Raw genomic sequence first — 12,800 nt, 5'->3', positions numbered from 1 at the left:
AATTTCAACATTCCAGGTTTCATGTATAACCCAAGTGTCTCAAAGGTCAACTGATTTCATTTTAACACCATAACCTCATTACCTTAAATTTCTCTCTCCTAGGTGCTACTTTAGTAACCACACGAACATAATTAAAGGCCTTTGACCTCAATCTTGACATTTGAAGGCCACATTTGACCTTGGTAGTTAAAGGCTTTCTTTAGCTTTGACATTGACATTTGAAGGCCAAATTCAACCTCATAACTTAGGGGGATAACATTATTTCTATGTCCTCACTTTCAATTACATTAAATTAAGTGGGGAACGTCTTATGATATTCAAGATTTAGCTTAGTTGACACATTTATATCTTACTTGGTTCATGTTTGCCTTCGATTCGTTAACTAGACTGCCCTTACCTCGATATTCTACTCGAGCCTAACTAAACCCAAGAAATGGTCTTCTACAAACTTAAGATAAGTCAATTCTATTTACGATTGAACTACTCAATCCAACTAGGAATTGAATAAATTCAATGATAGAAAAAAAAAAATGTGTAATAAGTCATTTCTGATGCCCTAAAACTTATGTCTACGTGTCTAAGTCATTTTCAATTTTAAATGGTAAAATAATTCGGAAACCAAAAAGTGGCCGTGAAAATGACCTAAAAGCTAGTAAAACTTGCTACAGCCACGTGTTTTTCTCATGGTTGTCCCTGTCCTGAATATTCATTTATTTATTCACCCACTTCGAACTGCAGCTTTGCTTCCTTCCGATCACCGCCAATACCAAAAAACCGTCGTCATGTCCTCCGCCGTACAGTACCCGCGCGCGCGCGCACACACTCTCTCTCCCTCTCTCTCAATACAAAGTTAGGGTTTCAGATTGGAACAACTGACCATCCAGTGTCGGTTTTGCAGGAAAGCCCTCGTCAAGAATCATCAATGCCGCCACCAGCTTCGAAGATCGTCTTGTACTCTTTCTGGCAGAGCTCGTGCTCGTGGCGCGTTCGCTTTGCTTTAAACCTCAAAGGTTGGTTTTCTCTTGTCGAATTCAGAATTGTTTGCATCGGTTACCGTTACCGTACACTAACTTTGTCTTGAATTTCTTGGAATCGGATTGCCAGGGCTTCCTTACGAGTACAAATCAGTCAATCTAGCGAAAGGCGAGCAATTTTCTCCAGGTGATAGGAGTTATTACTTGGTTGAAAACCTTGACCTGATGGAAGGAGAAATTCACCACTAATTCATCATGTTGTGTTTCGAAACTGGGATGGAATAAAAAGGAAAGTACTTGTAATGCAAGTATTTCTATGGATAGTAAAACCAAAAGGGATGGCTTGTTTGTACAGATACTTATTTCTTTTATAACCCAATATGTTGGATCCCAGCATCGAATCAGAAATGTTAGAGATCCAAGGGTTCAAATCGGGGTTGAACTGGATTCTTTTTTATTAATAAATACATAACAACTAGAACTTAGACATAAAAATGATAAATTTTATCACAAAATACTATAATAGACTTTAAAAAATTATTGAGTAACATTATACTACAATTAGAAAAAAATCCATACAGCAATGTTAATGCAAGTTTATGATTGAAATAAGATCAAATCAAGATCAAATATCTAAATTACAAATCAATAAGTACAACAAATTGATCATACATCAACAATAACCAAATTACACATTAGAGTAGACATAAATTCCTTTAAGATCTTTCAAATGGTTGTTATTTCTTAACATTTAAAAATAAAAGAGAAACCATTAAAGGTGCCTGTTCAACTAGGCAGTTTTTTGCTTTGAATTGGACTGTTCATTGACGGGTCCCTGTTGAACTGGCTGTTCTAGTCCAGTTCTCTTATCACTGGTGTATCTATAAATAAATATGGCTTTTGTCTTTCATTTCATTGGTCTTTTCCTTCCCGAAATCCTAGTGCCAATACAGCATGCAGTTTTTTAAAAACTTGCATTAAACATCACTAGTCCAGAATGTGACGGGTACCGTTTTACAACTAATGCCGTGCAGAATTTGAGAAATTAAATCCTCTGCATTTAATTCCAGTACTAGTTGATGGCGATGTGGTCGTCTCAGATTCGCTTGCCATATTGATGGTTGGTTAACTGTATTATATTGTTGATTTTATGAACTTGTTCAGCTTGGCCTTTGCTTTGATACTGAGTTCTATTGATTTGAGTGCACATGATTGCTGCTTGTCAGTATTTGGAAGAGAAATATCCTCAGAATGCTCTGTTGCCTGCTGATCAACGACTAAAAGCTCTCAATATTCAGGTTAGATTTGAAGTCAGCATGTTACAAAAACATTTGGTTCTCTGAAACTTAGGAATTTTACTTTGAGTTTGTTATAGAATTTGGAACACAGGTTATGATGTCCTTTTTGGACCATAGGCGCGTAGAACATTTGGTTCTGTCAAACTCAAGGATTTGACTTTCAGTTTGTTTTGAAGTTGGCGCCAAGGTTATGAGTTCCTTTTTTGACTGTAGGTATACTTATTAATGAGCTCCTTTAGGCTAAACTACTCAATAGCAAGAATGAAATAAACACTCAGAACATAGCTAATTACAGTAGAAGGGGCTCAGGAGTTACAGTTGTGTCCTTATGGTGCTTGAAAGCATTTATTGTGGGATTCATGGAGTTGGAACCATTGGAATCATCAAGATAAAAGTTTGCAATTTACATAATGGTTCCATCCTCCGTGGATCAATCTTAAAGGGTGGAGTTGGTAGGCTGAATCACAAAAGAGATAGGAACATGTATATATTTTTCCGTGATGTAGGATGAGTTAGTTTTTGACTCTGATTCAGAATCATGTCTTCGGCAGGCTGCAAGTGTTGTTAATTCGAGTATACAGCCTCTTCATATGTTGTCGATTTTGGTATGTATGTATTGCATGTATAATGCTGGTCATACATTTAAGAGAAACCTCTCATATCTTCATTTCCTGCAGAAGCTAATTGAGGAAAAAATTGGTCCTGCAGAGCGATTATCTTGGGCTCAGTATAATATAGAGAAAGGTTTTGATGGTAATGAATTTCTGTACTTTTGTAATCTCATTTCTTTTATGTCCTTCAATTTTAAACTCTGGCCTGCCTAAAATGGGAAATCCTAACATTCTATATTATGTTTATAGACATTTGTTTGCAAATAAATTTTCATGTCTTTCCCTAAAGGTTTTTGGTTCTCGCACTTCTATGGTGTTTTGCACTAAACATGTTTTTTAATATAATCTTGTGTTTCCTTATCACTTTTGCATTTGCTTTACCATAGGTGGAGATATTGATAACATTCTGCTCCCAGTTATACAGATACAACTCCTATTTGAAAGCAGACTTATATGTCTTCTATTATTTATTTCTATTGTTTTCATGAACAAATTTGGAATGGCCTTATCCTTTGAGACATTCTATATCTAGATGGCACCAAAAAGCTAAGGGCTGTTTGATTTCCATTTCATTCCAGAATTGAAAACGGAATGGAAAATTTGGCAACACCGTTTGACATAGTGTTGCCTTTTCCAAGTGAATGAAATCCTTGCCAAAATTATGGAACGGAATGGAAATTCTAACACACACACACACATGAAAACCAATTCCATTTTCACTTTCCACCATCAACACAAACAAACTGAACACTATTTTTCAGTCACCACCATCATCATCATCACTTGCATCAGTTTCTCTCCCCCCCCCCCCCCCCCCTTCTCTCTCTCTCTCTCTATACACACACACACACAGAAGAAATGGGGTAGCTGACCTGCTGAGTGCAGATTCCGGGGTATATGGTTATCTCCCTCTCTCTCTCTCTCTCTCTATACACACGCACACACACTCAAGCACACACACAAAGTGACAAAGAAGTGGGCTCTCTCCCTCTATTTCTGAACCCAGATCTCGATCTGTCTATATATACACATATACATGCAATGATAATGGATGAAGAAGTAAGTGGGCTTTTCCTAGACAAAGAGAATTTTGATGAATTTTTGTATGTCTAAGAAAATAAAAAAAAATCTAATTCTATCATTTTTTTTTTAAATTGAGCATAGATTAGGAAAATCAACACCATTTCCAGTTTTTCTTTCCAATTTTTTAACAACTGACAGTAAAATCAAACAACATGTTCAGTTTCTACTTTTTCTAACTCAAATGGACACACCTTGAGTGGAATGCAGACTAAAACCGAAAATGAACACCAAAAAGCCTCAGCATTTTCAAATAGCCCCTGACATGTTCCTGTATTAAAGGCCTCTGAATTTTGTGATGAAAAACTAAATAATTCATCGTATTATGTCTTCCATGTTAAGCTGTTAAACATGTTCTCATTCATAACACTATAAGAGGTTTGATTTTTTTACAGCTCTGGAGAAGTTGCTAAAAGATTCTGCTGCAAAATATGCTACGGGAGAAGAACTCTATATGGTGCTAACTGCTTGCTGAACTTTTGACTCCAATATTATACCCTCTCAATGTTGTTAAGTTTGTTGTCTGACTTGATGTGGTAATATGAAACATTCCACTGAGGATCTACTGCAATAGGCATTATATCCTGGCATCATGCAAAGCAGCAAAATTATGGTCTCCACCAAAATCTTTTGGGGATGGTCCAGTAGCAAAAATTATGCTGTTTGAGTAATTTTTGCAGTTACAGCATAATTTTTGCAGTGACAGATGAAGAACAAATGATCCGTACAAGACCTGGAACACTTGATATGATACTACTTTTTTCCATGGCAATATATATTTTCCATGTGCTTCATTATTAGTGACAAGGACATATTTAAGGAGTGTAATTTTTGCAGTGGCATATTTAAGGCGTGTATAACCATGAAGGACCTTACAACCAGACTAACTGAAGGTTCATTTGCAGGCTGATGTATTTTTAGCCCCACAAATTGCTGTTGCCACTGGAAGGTTCGACATAGACATGGTATACTCCAATTCTCTTGCTTCAGATAGTCTTCTATATGTTTGTGTGTATATGTTGATAAGTAACAAATTGCGTTAATCCCATAAAGGATTTGAACATGTGCATAGGATGTCCTTGAGAATCCTTGATCTTACTTCAGTCCTTGGCTTTTAGAATTTTACTTTATTTTATTTATGTCTGGCTTCTAATTATAATCATTAATATTCTTTGCTTTTCCTGATATGCAATTATTTTATGACTTAAATTAATTTCTGCAGTCCAAGTTCCCCACTTTAAGTAAGATATTCGAATCATGCAAGGCTTTACCAGAATTCCAAGCATCTTTGCCAGAAAGACAACCTGATGCCATAAAGTAAGTCTACCTTATTATTCGTGTGTTTGTGGTTTAAAATAACGGATCCTCTATGTAACAATTGACCATCTTTGTTGTTTTTATGTTTGCCAGTTTATTGAGGTCAAGATTTCTGGAACATATATATGAATAAGGCTTCATTGTTTTTGTGTTCACTGACTTATTAAGGTTGAAATGTCTGGAACGTATGTATGTTCAATTAAAGCTTTTGTATCTTAGAGTAGCCAATTTTAATGTCATAATTATAGCTAACAAGATTAATGGAAACTTTCTAGAAAATGCAATCAGCTAGAAGTGGAAAATTTGCTTATCTATGAGGTATCAGAGTTTAAAATCCTTAAGGGCATATGAAATTTCTGTCATATTTGAGTTAAAATTCCTTGTTGAGATTCTTCCAATGGGAAAGGAGGGAAAATAAGAAGTCCACGTTAACAGTTGCCATTGCATCTCCCAGGTTCTTAATATGAGCAAAACTAAGAATGGAGAAAACGTGCCACTTGGGTCACTCTTTAGGCAATATTGATGGATAATCAAATTATATCTTGGTATGGTACAGCTAGCTGTGTATCCATTAGATGGACCAATATTAGTTGGAAGATTTGCCATTACAAGCTTGCCTGAGAGAAATTCTATCATCTTCAAGCCTTTTCCCTATTTTGTTATGCTAAAAGTATAAGTTCAAAAACACATGGAAGTTGCACTGGAACAAAAAGGAATTTGTGGCCCTAGTTACTGAACCATTCTAGTCCAAACCAGTAGAATAGAGGTGAAGCTGCCTGTCTCTTAGGCAAACGGCATTCCCTCCTAACTCCTTCCACTTTTGGCAGGGACAAGTTTTATTTGATCTATGAATGACAAAAATCTTACATTATTCTGTGAAAACTATATTCAAAGAGAACTTCCATACAAAAATTTGTACATACATTTTTATCTATTTATTAAAGCATTTCTTTTATTTTTTTACTTTCACAAAGATAAAAGACATAACCCAAAGAGATCAACTATTCTTAGTTTGCACTTTGCAGCAACAATGCAGATCCTATTCATATTTCAAGAAGAACTGAGTGCCATGGATAATGCCCTAAAGAAAACCCTTCTCCTTGCAGCATCGAATTGCATCGTCGTACATTTCTTCTAGGCCATACTTATACTTGAACCCCATCTCTAGGAGCTTCTTTGATGCGACCTCAGCACATGTGAGCCTTTCAATTTCTTTCAAAGAACTGCAGAAATAAATGAATGACTATTGGCACCAGCTAATTTAACATAGGAATCAGTTTAAAAAGAATAGCTTAAGAAAATTATGTAAGGTATTTGGAAGTGGCTAAAAAAGACACAAGTTTTTTGTTAGTTTTTTTTTCCTGGTAAGAAAATGCTATATGATATGTTAATAATACCTTTACAATAAGACTAATTTTATATATTCTGAAAGGAAGTTGCATAACATTGTTAAAAGTATCTTATCTCTTGAGCTACAGCGGAAATTGGCCAAAATGTATAATTTTTTATATCTTCACCTATTGAACTTTTTTCTTTTTTCTGACCAAAACCTTTTCGTGTTAAGTTAAATAAAAAAAACTAGGAACATCTCTTAAAAAAATTGTGAAAAGCTACTCATCAAGGGAGCCTAAGATATGAACGAAACAATATAAGAAAAGTTAATTAAATGGAAAATAAGTAGAACTCACTCAGGTGTTGGTATGAGATATTCTGGATATCTGCCTGATAGAAATTCAGCCATCTGATCTATTGTTATGGTAATTCTTGAACAAATGAACCTTCCTTTTGCATCAGGACACTCGAAAAGGAAGATATGTGCCTTGACCACATCATCTACATGCACCATCTGTACTTTGGAAAGCAGGTTATATTGATCTTTGTTGCCTGCATGAAATGAAAAATAAAAATAAATGCAGCGATGACATGGTATTTTGTGGAAGCTAAGTTGATCCACAAAATTGAGCAGCAACAACTTATCCTTCAATTTCTAAGCATTGCAATACTTGAATCATGCAATTTTAGTTGTACCATTGTATAATTTCACTTTTTTTTATGTATATTTTCTTCTGTTCTTTGAGTTATATGTGAGTTCAGATTCTGCTAAACTTGATTTCACATAGTTCTAGTAGTGTGGGAGACTAAATACATTTGTTTAACCTGATACAAGTTAGGCTGAGTATGGAAACAATTTTTGCCTATTAGGGTTAGGGGGAGCTTGTTTCTATTCGGGCCTGGGGTTAGGGCATGCCATGAAGAATATAATACATACCGAAGATTAGCGCCATTGAAGCGTGTAGTGAACTGGGCAAATTAGGGCAAATGAAGGGTCCATTGATGAAGGTGGGAATTACAGTGACAAGATCCATTCCATGTTTCTCAGCAAACTCTGAGGCAGCCCTCTCAGTTTTAACCTTGGAAATCATATATGAAACTTCATTGAAATTTAAGGATTTCATGTAATCTATGTCGCTCCAATAGCTTTCATCCAAAACATCTGATCCCTTGTCCCTGAACACAATGGTGGATGCACTAGAAGTGTACAGAACTCTTTTCACTGTCTTCGACTTAAGGCAAGTCTTCAAAATTCCAAGGGTTCCGCGGACTGCTCTTTTAGTCATGAACTCTTCTGGTTCTTTGTGATAAATGGGGTGAGCTACGTGGAAGACTCCAATGCAGCCTTCAATAGCTGGCTCAAAACTCTCTGGCTGCTCAAGGTCTGCACTGAATATTTGAAGCTTTTCTGATGCTCCTGGTAGGTTTGTGAGGAAGCTAAGGTCTTTGTTGTTGTCTGTTTAAGAAATTATAAATGAAAAAAAAGTCAAATTAGATTTCAATATAACAAAACAATATATATATATATAATTGATATTTGTTCTGTTTTTGTGTCAATATAGATTCAGTGACATACTCTGAATACTGGTTGTTGTTGATAGTCTAACATGCAATAATCAAATCTTTGATTTACAGATAGTTGGATTTAGAGTTCTTGCGAGGCAGCCCTCAATCAAATTCAACACCAGAACTGGGTACAGATCACGGAAGTATGGAACCGTACCTGGGCAAGATCTAACTGTGGTTCTGACTCTGTAACCGTGATCAAGCAGCTTCATGATCAACCATGATGCAACATACCCTGTTCCACCTGTCACACAAACAGGGCCCTTATCACCTTCTTCCATCTCCCCCCCCCCCCCCCCCCCCCTCTCTCTCTCTCTCTCTCTCTGTGCACACAGAAAGGGGTATTACTATGTTGCGTATGTGTGCTGCTTTCTTTGGCAGCCCCTTTGGCTTTTACTTTTGTCTACTCATATATTAATTTAAGAAAAGTAATCACAGGGACATCTGTAATGACCCTTTGCCCTGTGGGAAATAAGACAAGAGTCACTACTACTTTTTGCTTTGACGGGAGTCATTAAATGATGGTATTTTAAGACATAATTCATGGAGAAAATTAAATTTAAATTTAATTTATCAAGTTGTATACCTGCCAAAATCCACAGATTTCTCTTTTTTTTTTGCCTTTTTGGGTAAATTACAATATTTATGTTTGAGGTTTAACGTAATTGTAAAAACACCTTTCAAGTTAAAATATAGCAATAACTTTTTTTGTTAAATAAGTAGATAAAATAACCGTTTTGTCCTTCATTCTCTTTTTTTTTTCTTTTTTCTTTTTTTTTATTCTCTAAATTTAAAAAAATAAACATAAAAAGTAATTAACTAGTGATCACGGATTGTTAACCACCAACAGTTACGGGGTCCCAAATGCAAGGGGCTTGATTCACAAACACAAATGAATCATGCCAGTTTAATTCGAATTCAGTTGCAAAGGGTTTGTTAGGACTTTATTGAACTTTAAGTGGATTCGATCACCAAAAATTGAGAGAGAAAAAAGAAAAAGAAGAAGAAAAAAAATTATTATTTTATGTTGGACAAAAGCGAGGTGATTAGTGGCAATAGTTGTACGGGTAATTGTGAAAGTAGATGTAGTTGGATCACAATAAGCACAAGAAAGAGAGGGCGACGTTGGCCAAATAAAGAGAGAAATTTTTTAAATACGAAGGAATTTTGGTTATTTAATTAGGGATAACTAACATTACAAGATAAATTATATCATAATATTAAATTTCAAAAATATTTATTATACCTTTTCAAACATCGGGAATAATTCTTACAATTACTTTAAACTTCGTGTAAAAAAGTTTTCCTTTCTTGTATATTTGTGGGGATAGAGGTTGTTTAGATATTCATTTTAATTTTTGACTCTTATTATAGAACTTAATGTGAGCTGGAAGAAGGATAAATTCTGTTACATAGGTTGCTACATATGGATAGGATAAGGTTTGGAAGATGAGAAAACTTGTTGAGTGGTCAAGCTTCAATAAATTGCAAAATAATATCATTTTAACATTTTATGTCCTGAAATAGAAATTACAGATCTCAACTGGGTACCACTCTATAAATTCTTTCCCAAACAGAACAATAATTAGAAAAATTAAAGACTCAATCGAAGACATCATTTGCTTAAAATATCTACTTGAAAGTAGATGCATTTGGCGTAAGTAGTAATTTAATACAAATAAAAAATTATTAAAAATGATATGTTTTTTAATTGAATCTGAAAAAACTGTTAATTATTAATATTTATATTTATCTTCTTTTGACACTCATATACGAGGTTCGTGATTGTGATAAATAAGGAGATTGAAAAGCAACATTAATTGAATTTAAAAGTTGAATCTGAACCCTCATGATTTATTGGGATTATTGCTCTTGCGTGATCTCTTATTATTCGTGCTCTTGATTTCAAATAAAAAAAAATTATAATAAATCACAAATGAACTTCTTAATTAATATATTCCAAGCCTCGCTGATATTTTTTGCAAGTCAGTGCCAGAGATATATAAATTGACTAGAGAAAGCACTTCTTCTCTTTGCATCATCCAACTGCATCTCTGTAGATTTCTTCCAGGCCCATGATTGTACTCGAACCCCAAATCCATGAGCTCCACGTGTAATTCAAACTTTTCATTCCATTTCCACTCACCATTCGCAGCTTTGTCTGAAGCTCCTGTCCTGGCAGGTTGGCGAGGAAGCTCAGGTCTTCGTTGCTGTCTGTCCATGATCAGGAACTAATAAATCATCAAAAGACGCCAAATTTTCATGACTTAATGTCCAATTTTTATATGTTGTCAGTACTACCCTAGCTGAGATCAATCATTTGAATAATTTTCTCTTGAAATCGCTCTCGAGTGTCTTGTTTTTTCCCAACAACATGATATTGGCAATCATCTTGAGTTGGCAGTAACTTGGATTTGGAGTTCTTTTTCTTACAAGGCAAGCATGAATTAGCACAACTTTTCAGAGAAACAAGGTGGTAAATGGCACCATACATATTATATATATATATATATATGTCTGGGTAAGATGGAACAATGAATTAATCTAAGTCTGTAACCATCATGATGAAGCAGTGAAGCAACATATCCTGTTACACAAACAGTGGCCTTGTTATCACCATCTTCCCTCTCTGTTTCTCTCTCGAGCGCTACTGTATTTCATTCATCATGTGTGGTGGTCATTTGTTTAGCAGCAGCCTTTGGATTTTATCCTTAGTTTGTGAAAGAACAGCCATCATATTCATAGGACATCTATATATAATGGCATTGGCTGCCATCACACCTTCCGTTCGGGGTAGGGTGGATGTAGGGAGAGTTTTGGGACTAGGCTATATTAATATTAAGTTGGGACTTTGTCAGAATTTTTACACACACACACATATATATATAATATATAATATATAATATATTACTGTTGTTTCAGCCCACGCCAGCCTTCCCCTACATCCGCCGATGGTTTGGGGGGTCGAGTCAGTTTGCTTGATTTCTGTAAAGAATAGGCTTGTTTTCCATTATTGATTTCATTTTTTTTTATTAAAATTATTGCTTTTGCACGGTCTCTCATAATTCGTATTCTCAATTTCTGTAAAAGAGATAAATCGCAAGTAAAGATTTTAACTTACTATGCAAGGTAAGAAATCAAACCCACAATCTACTGGTGCGAATTCTAACTTATCGTGGCCCAAACACTTAATTTGTGTTCTAGGAGTTTCATTTTTTTTCTTAATTTATATATGTTTTTACTTGGTATTTTTATGAGGGTTAATCTAAAAAATTATAAAGACGGACCCCACGTACATGAGGCCCGCGCCTCCTTCATTGGTGGGCAAATGTTATGTTGCCCGCCAGTAGACAACATAGCAGAGCCCTAGATATTATATAAAGAGAAAGTGTTTGTATCATAACAAAACATGAATGCTAAATATTGTCTCTGATCAACCCACGAGTGAATTCTAAATACAAATACGAATTCTTTGAACCTTATATATCCAACACTAGTCAAACAACCTTTTATCTTGCCCAAGTCGAAATATGATCATTTGGATTTTAGTCATTTTACCAACACTAATTTTGATAAAAAAAAATTATTTAATGTAATTGTGATACTGCGGTATATTTCTATATGAAAGTTGCCTACATGATATTATCTTGTTCAATGCCATACAAATAATAATAAAAAAAAACTATAATAATGTGACCTTTTTATTTTATGATAGTCCAAGAATAAAACATGAGTAATCAATAGCACAATATATGTATTTTTTTTATTGAATTAGTTAGTCTATAAATAAATATTATTATTATGAACCATTTAAGGTAGCTTATTAATTTATTTATTGTGAACCATTCAGTCTAAAAATATCATTATTTTAAATCATTTAAAATAATATTATTAACTTCTTTACTCTTAATAATAATCTGCGATCACTTAAATAACTAAGGTTGCGTTATTATTATTGTTTTCAAGTCATTTTTAGTTTTTAATTTTCTAAAATAATGAAAACGCGTTTTCTTTATTATTTTTAAAAATAAAAAAAATTATAAATAAAACTCAAAACAACAAATTTTTGTTTTAAATGTTTTCATCCAAACGACAATGTTATGTTGCCTAGTGAGAAGGGCATAGGCACCATGCACAAGCGTGAGCCCCACTAGCATGGGCCCGCACCCCCATCACTGCTAGGCAAATGCTATGTTGCCCGGCTGTGGGCAACATAGCAAAACTCTTCATCCAAAACAAACTTTAAATTCAAAATACATTTATTTATTCATATTTTATTATTGTAATGGAAACAAATATTATAAAATTCATTAACTTTAAAATGTGTATATTGTTTAATAATATATTAACATTCAATTTTTTTAATTTATTGAATAATCAAATTTATTAAATAAAATATTATTAAAAAATTATTTTTAAAATTTTAAAGATAACAAGTTTTCTAATTTTCTGTTTTGAGAAATAGTTTTTCAAAATGACAAAGAGAATACGTTTTCAATTTTTTAAAAACAGATTACCAAAACAAAAAATTAAAAATAAATTCAAAATAAAAAATAAAAAAATAAAGAGAACACAATCTAAAAAACACACCATTCAAGCTTAAAGATCTAACTAATGGGTGA

The 12,800-nt window shown here is 34.1% G+C and overlaps 2 protein-coding genes across 5 annotated transcripts; one reads left to right on the top strand and one right to left on the bottom strand.

Annotated features, from left to right (window-relative positions):
- Positions 1–664: 664 nt before the first annotated feature.
- On the top strand, positions 665–8,395 carry LOC127802534 (glutathione S-transferase 2-like). Of its 4 annotated transcripts, none has more exons than XM_052338384.1 (11): positions 665–794; positions 899–1,010; positions 1,105–1,161; positions 2,009–2,094; positions 2,201–2,272; positions 2,824–2,877; positions 2,950–3,025; positions 4,359–4,420; positions 4,869–4,928; positions 5,186–5,280; positions 8,248–8,395. In XM_052338384.1, exons 1-11 carry the CDS (start codon positions 684–686, stop codon positions 8,249–8,251), a joined length of 789 nt encoding a protein of 262 aa, XP_052194344.1. In that variant the 5' UTR covers positions 665–683; the 3' UTR covers positions 8,252–8,395. The 4 variants fall into 4 exon arrangements, with proteins under 4 accessions (XP_052194344.1, XP_052194341.1, XP_052194343.1 ...); XM_052338381.1 differs by lacking the exon at positions 8,248–8,395 and adding an exon at positions 7,483–7,798; XM_052338383.1 differs by lacking the exon at positions 8,248–8,395 and adding an exon at positions 5,374–7,104.
- Positions 6,133–8,468, bottom strand: LOC127802533 (vestitone reductase-like). The gene is made up of 4 exons (XM_052338380.1): positions 8,336–8,468; positions 7,550–8,068; positions 6,969–7,164; positions 6,133–6,503 (listed from the first exon to the last, which is right to left on the bottom strand). Exons 1-4 carry the CDS (start codon positions 8,457–8,459, stop codon positions 6,362–6,364), a joined length of 981 nt encoding a protein of 326 aa, XP_052194340.1. The 5' UTR covers positions 8,460–8,468; the 3' UTR covers positions 6,133–6,361.
- Between the last annotated feature and the right edge of the window lie 4,332 nt (positions 8,469–12,800).

Source organism: Diospyros lotus, chromosome 5 (genome assembly GCF_014633365.1).
Source record: "Diospyros lotus cultivar Yz01 chromosome 5, ASM1463336v1, whole genome shotgun sequence".
Classification (NCBI taxonomy): domain Eukaryota; kingdom Viridiplantae; phylum Streptophyta; class Magnoliopsida; order Ericales; family Ebenaceae; genus Diospyros; species Diospyros lotus.
Note: the sequence above shows the minus strand (reverse complement) of the source record. Positions and strands in the feature narration are given on the sequence as shown.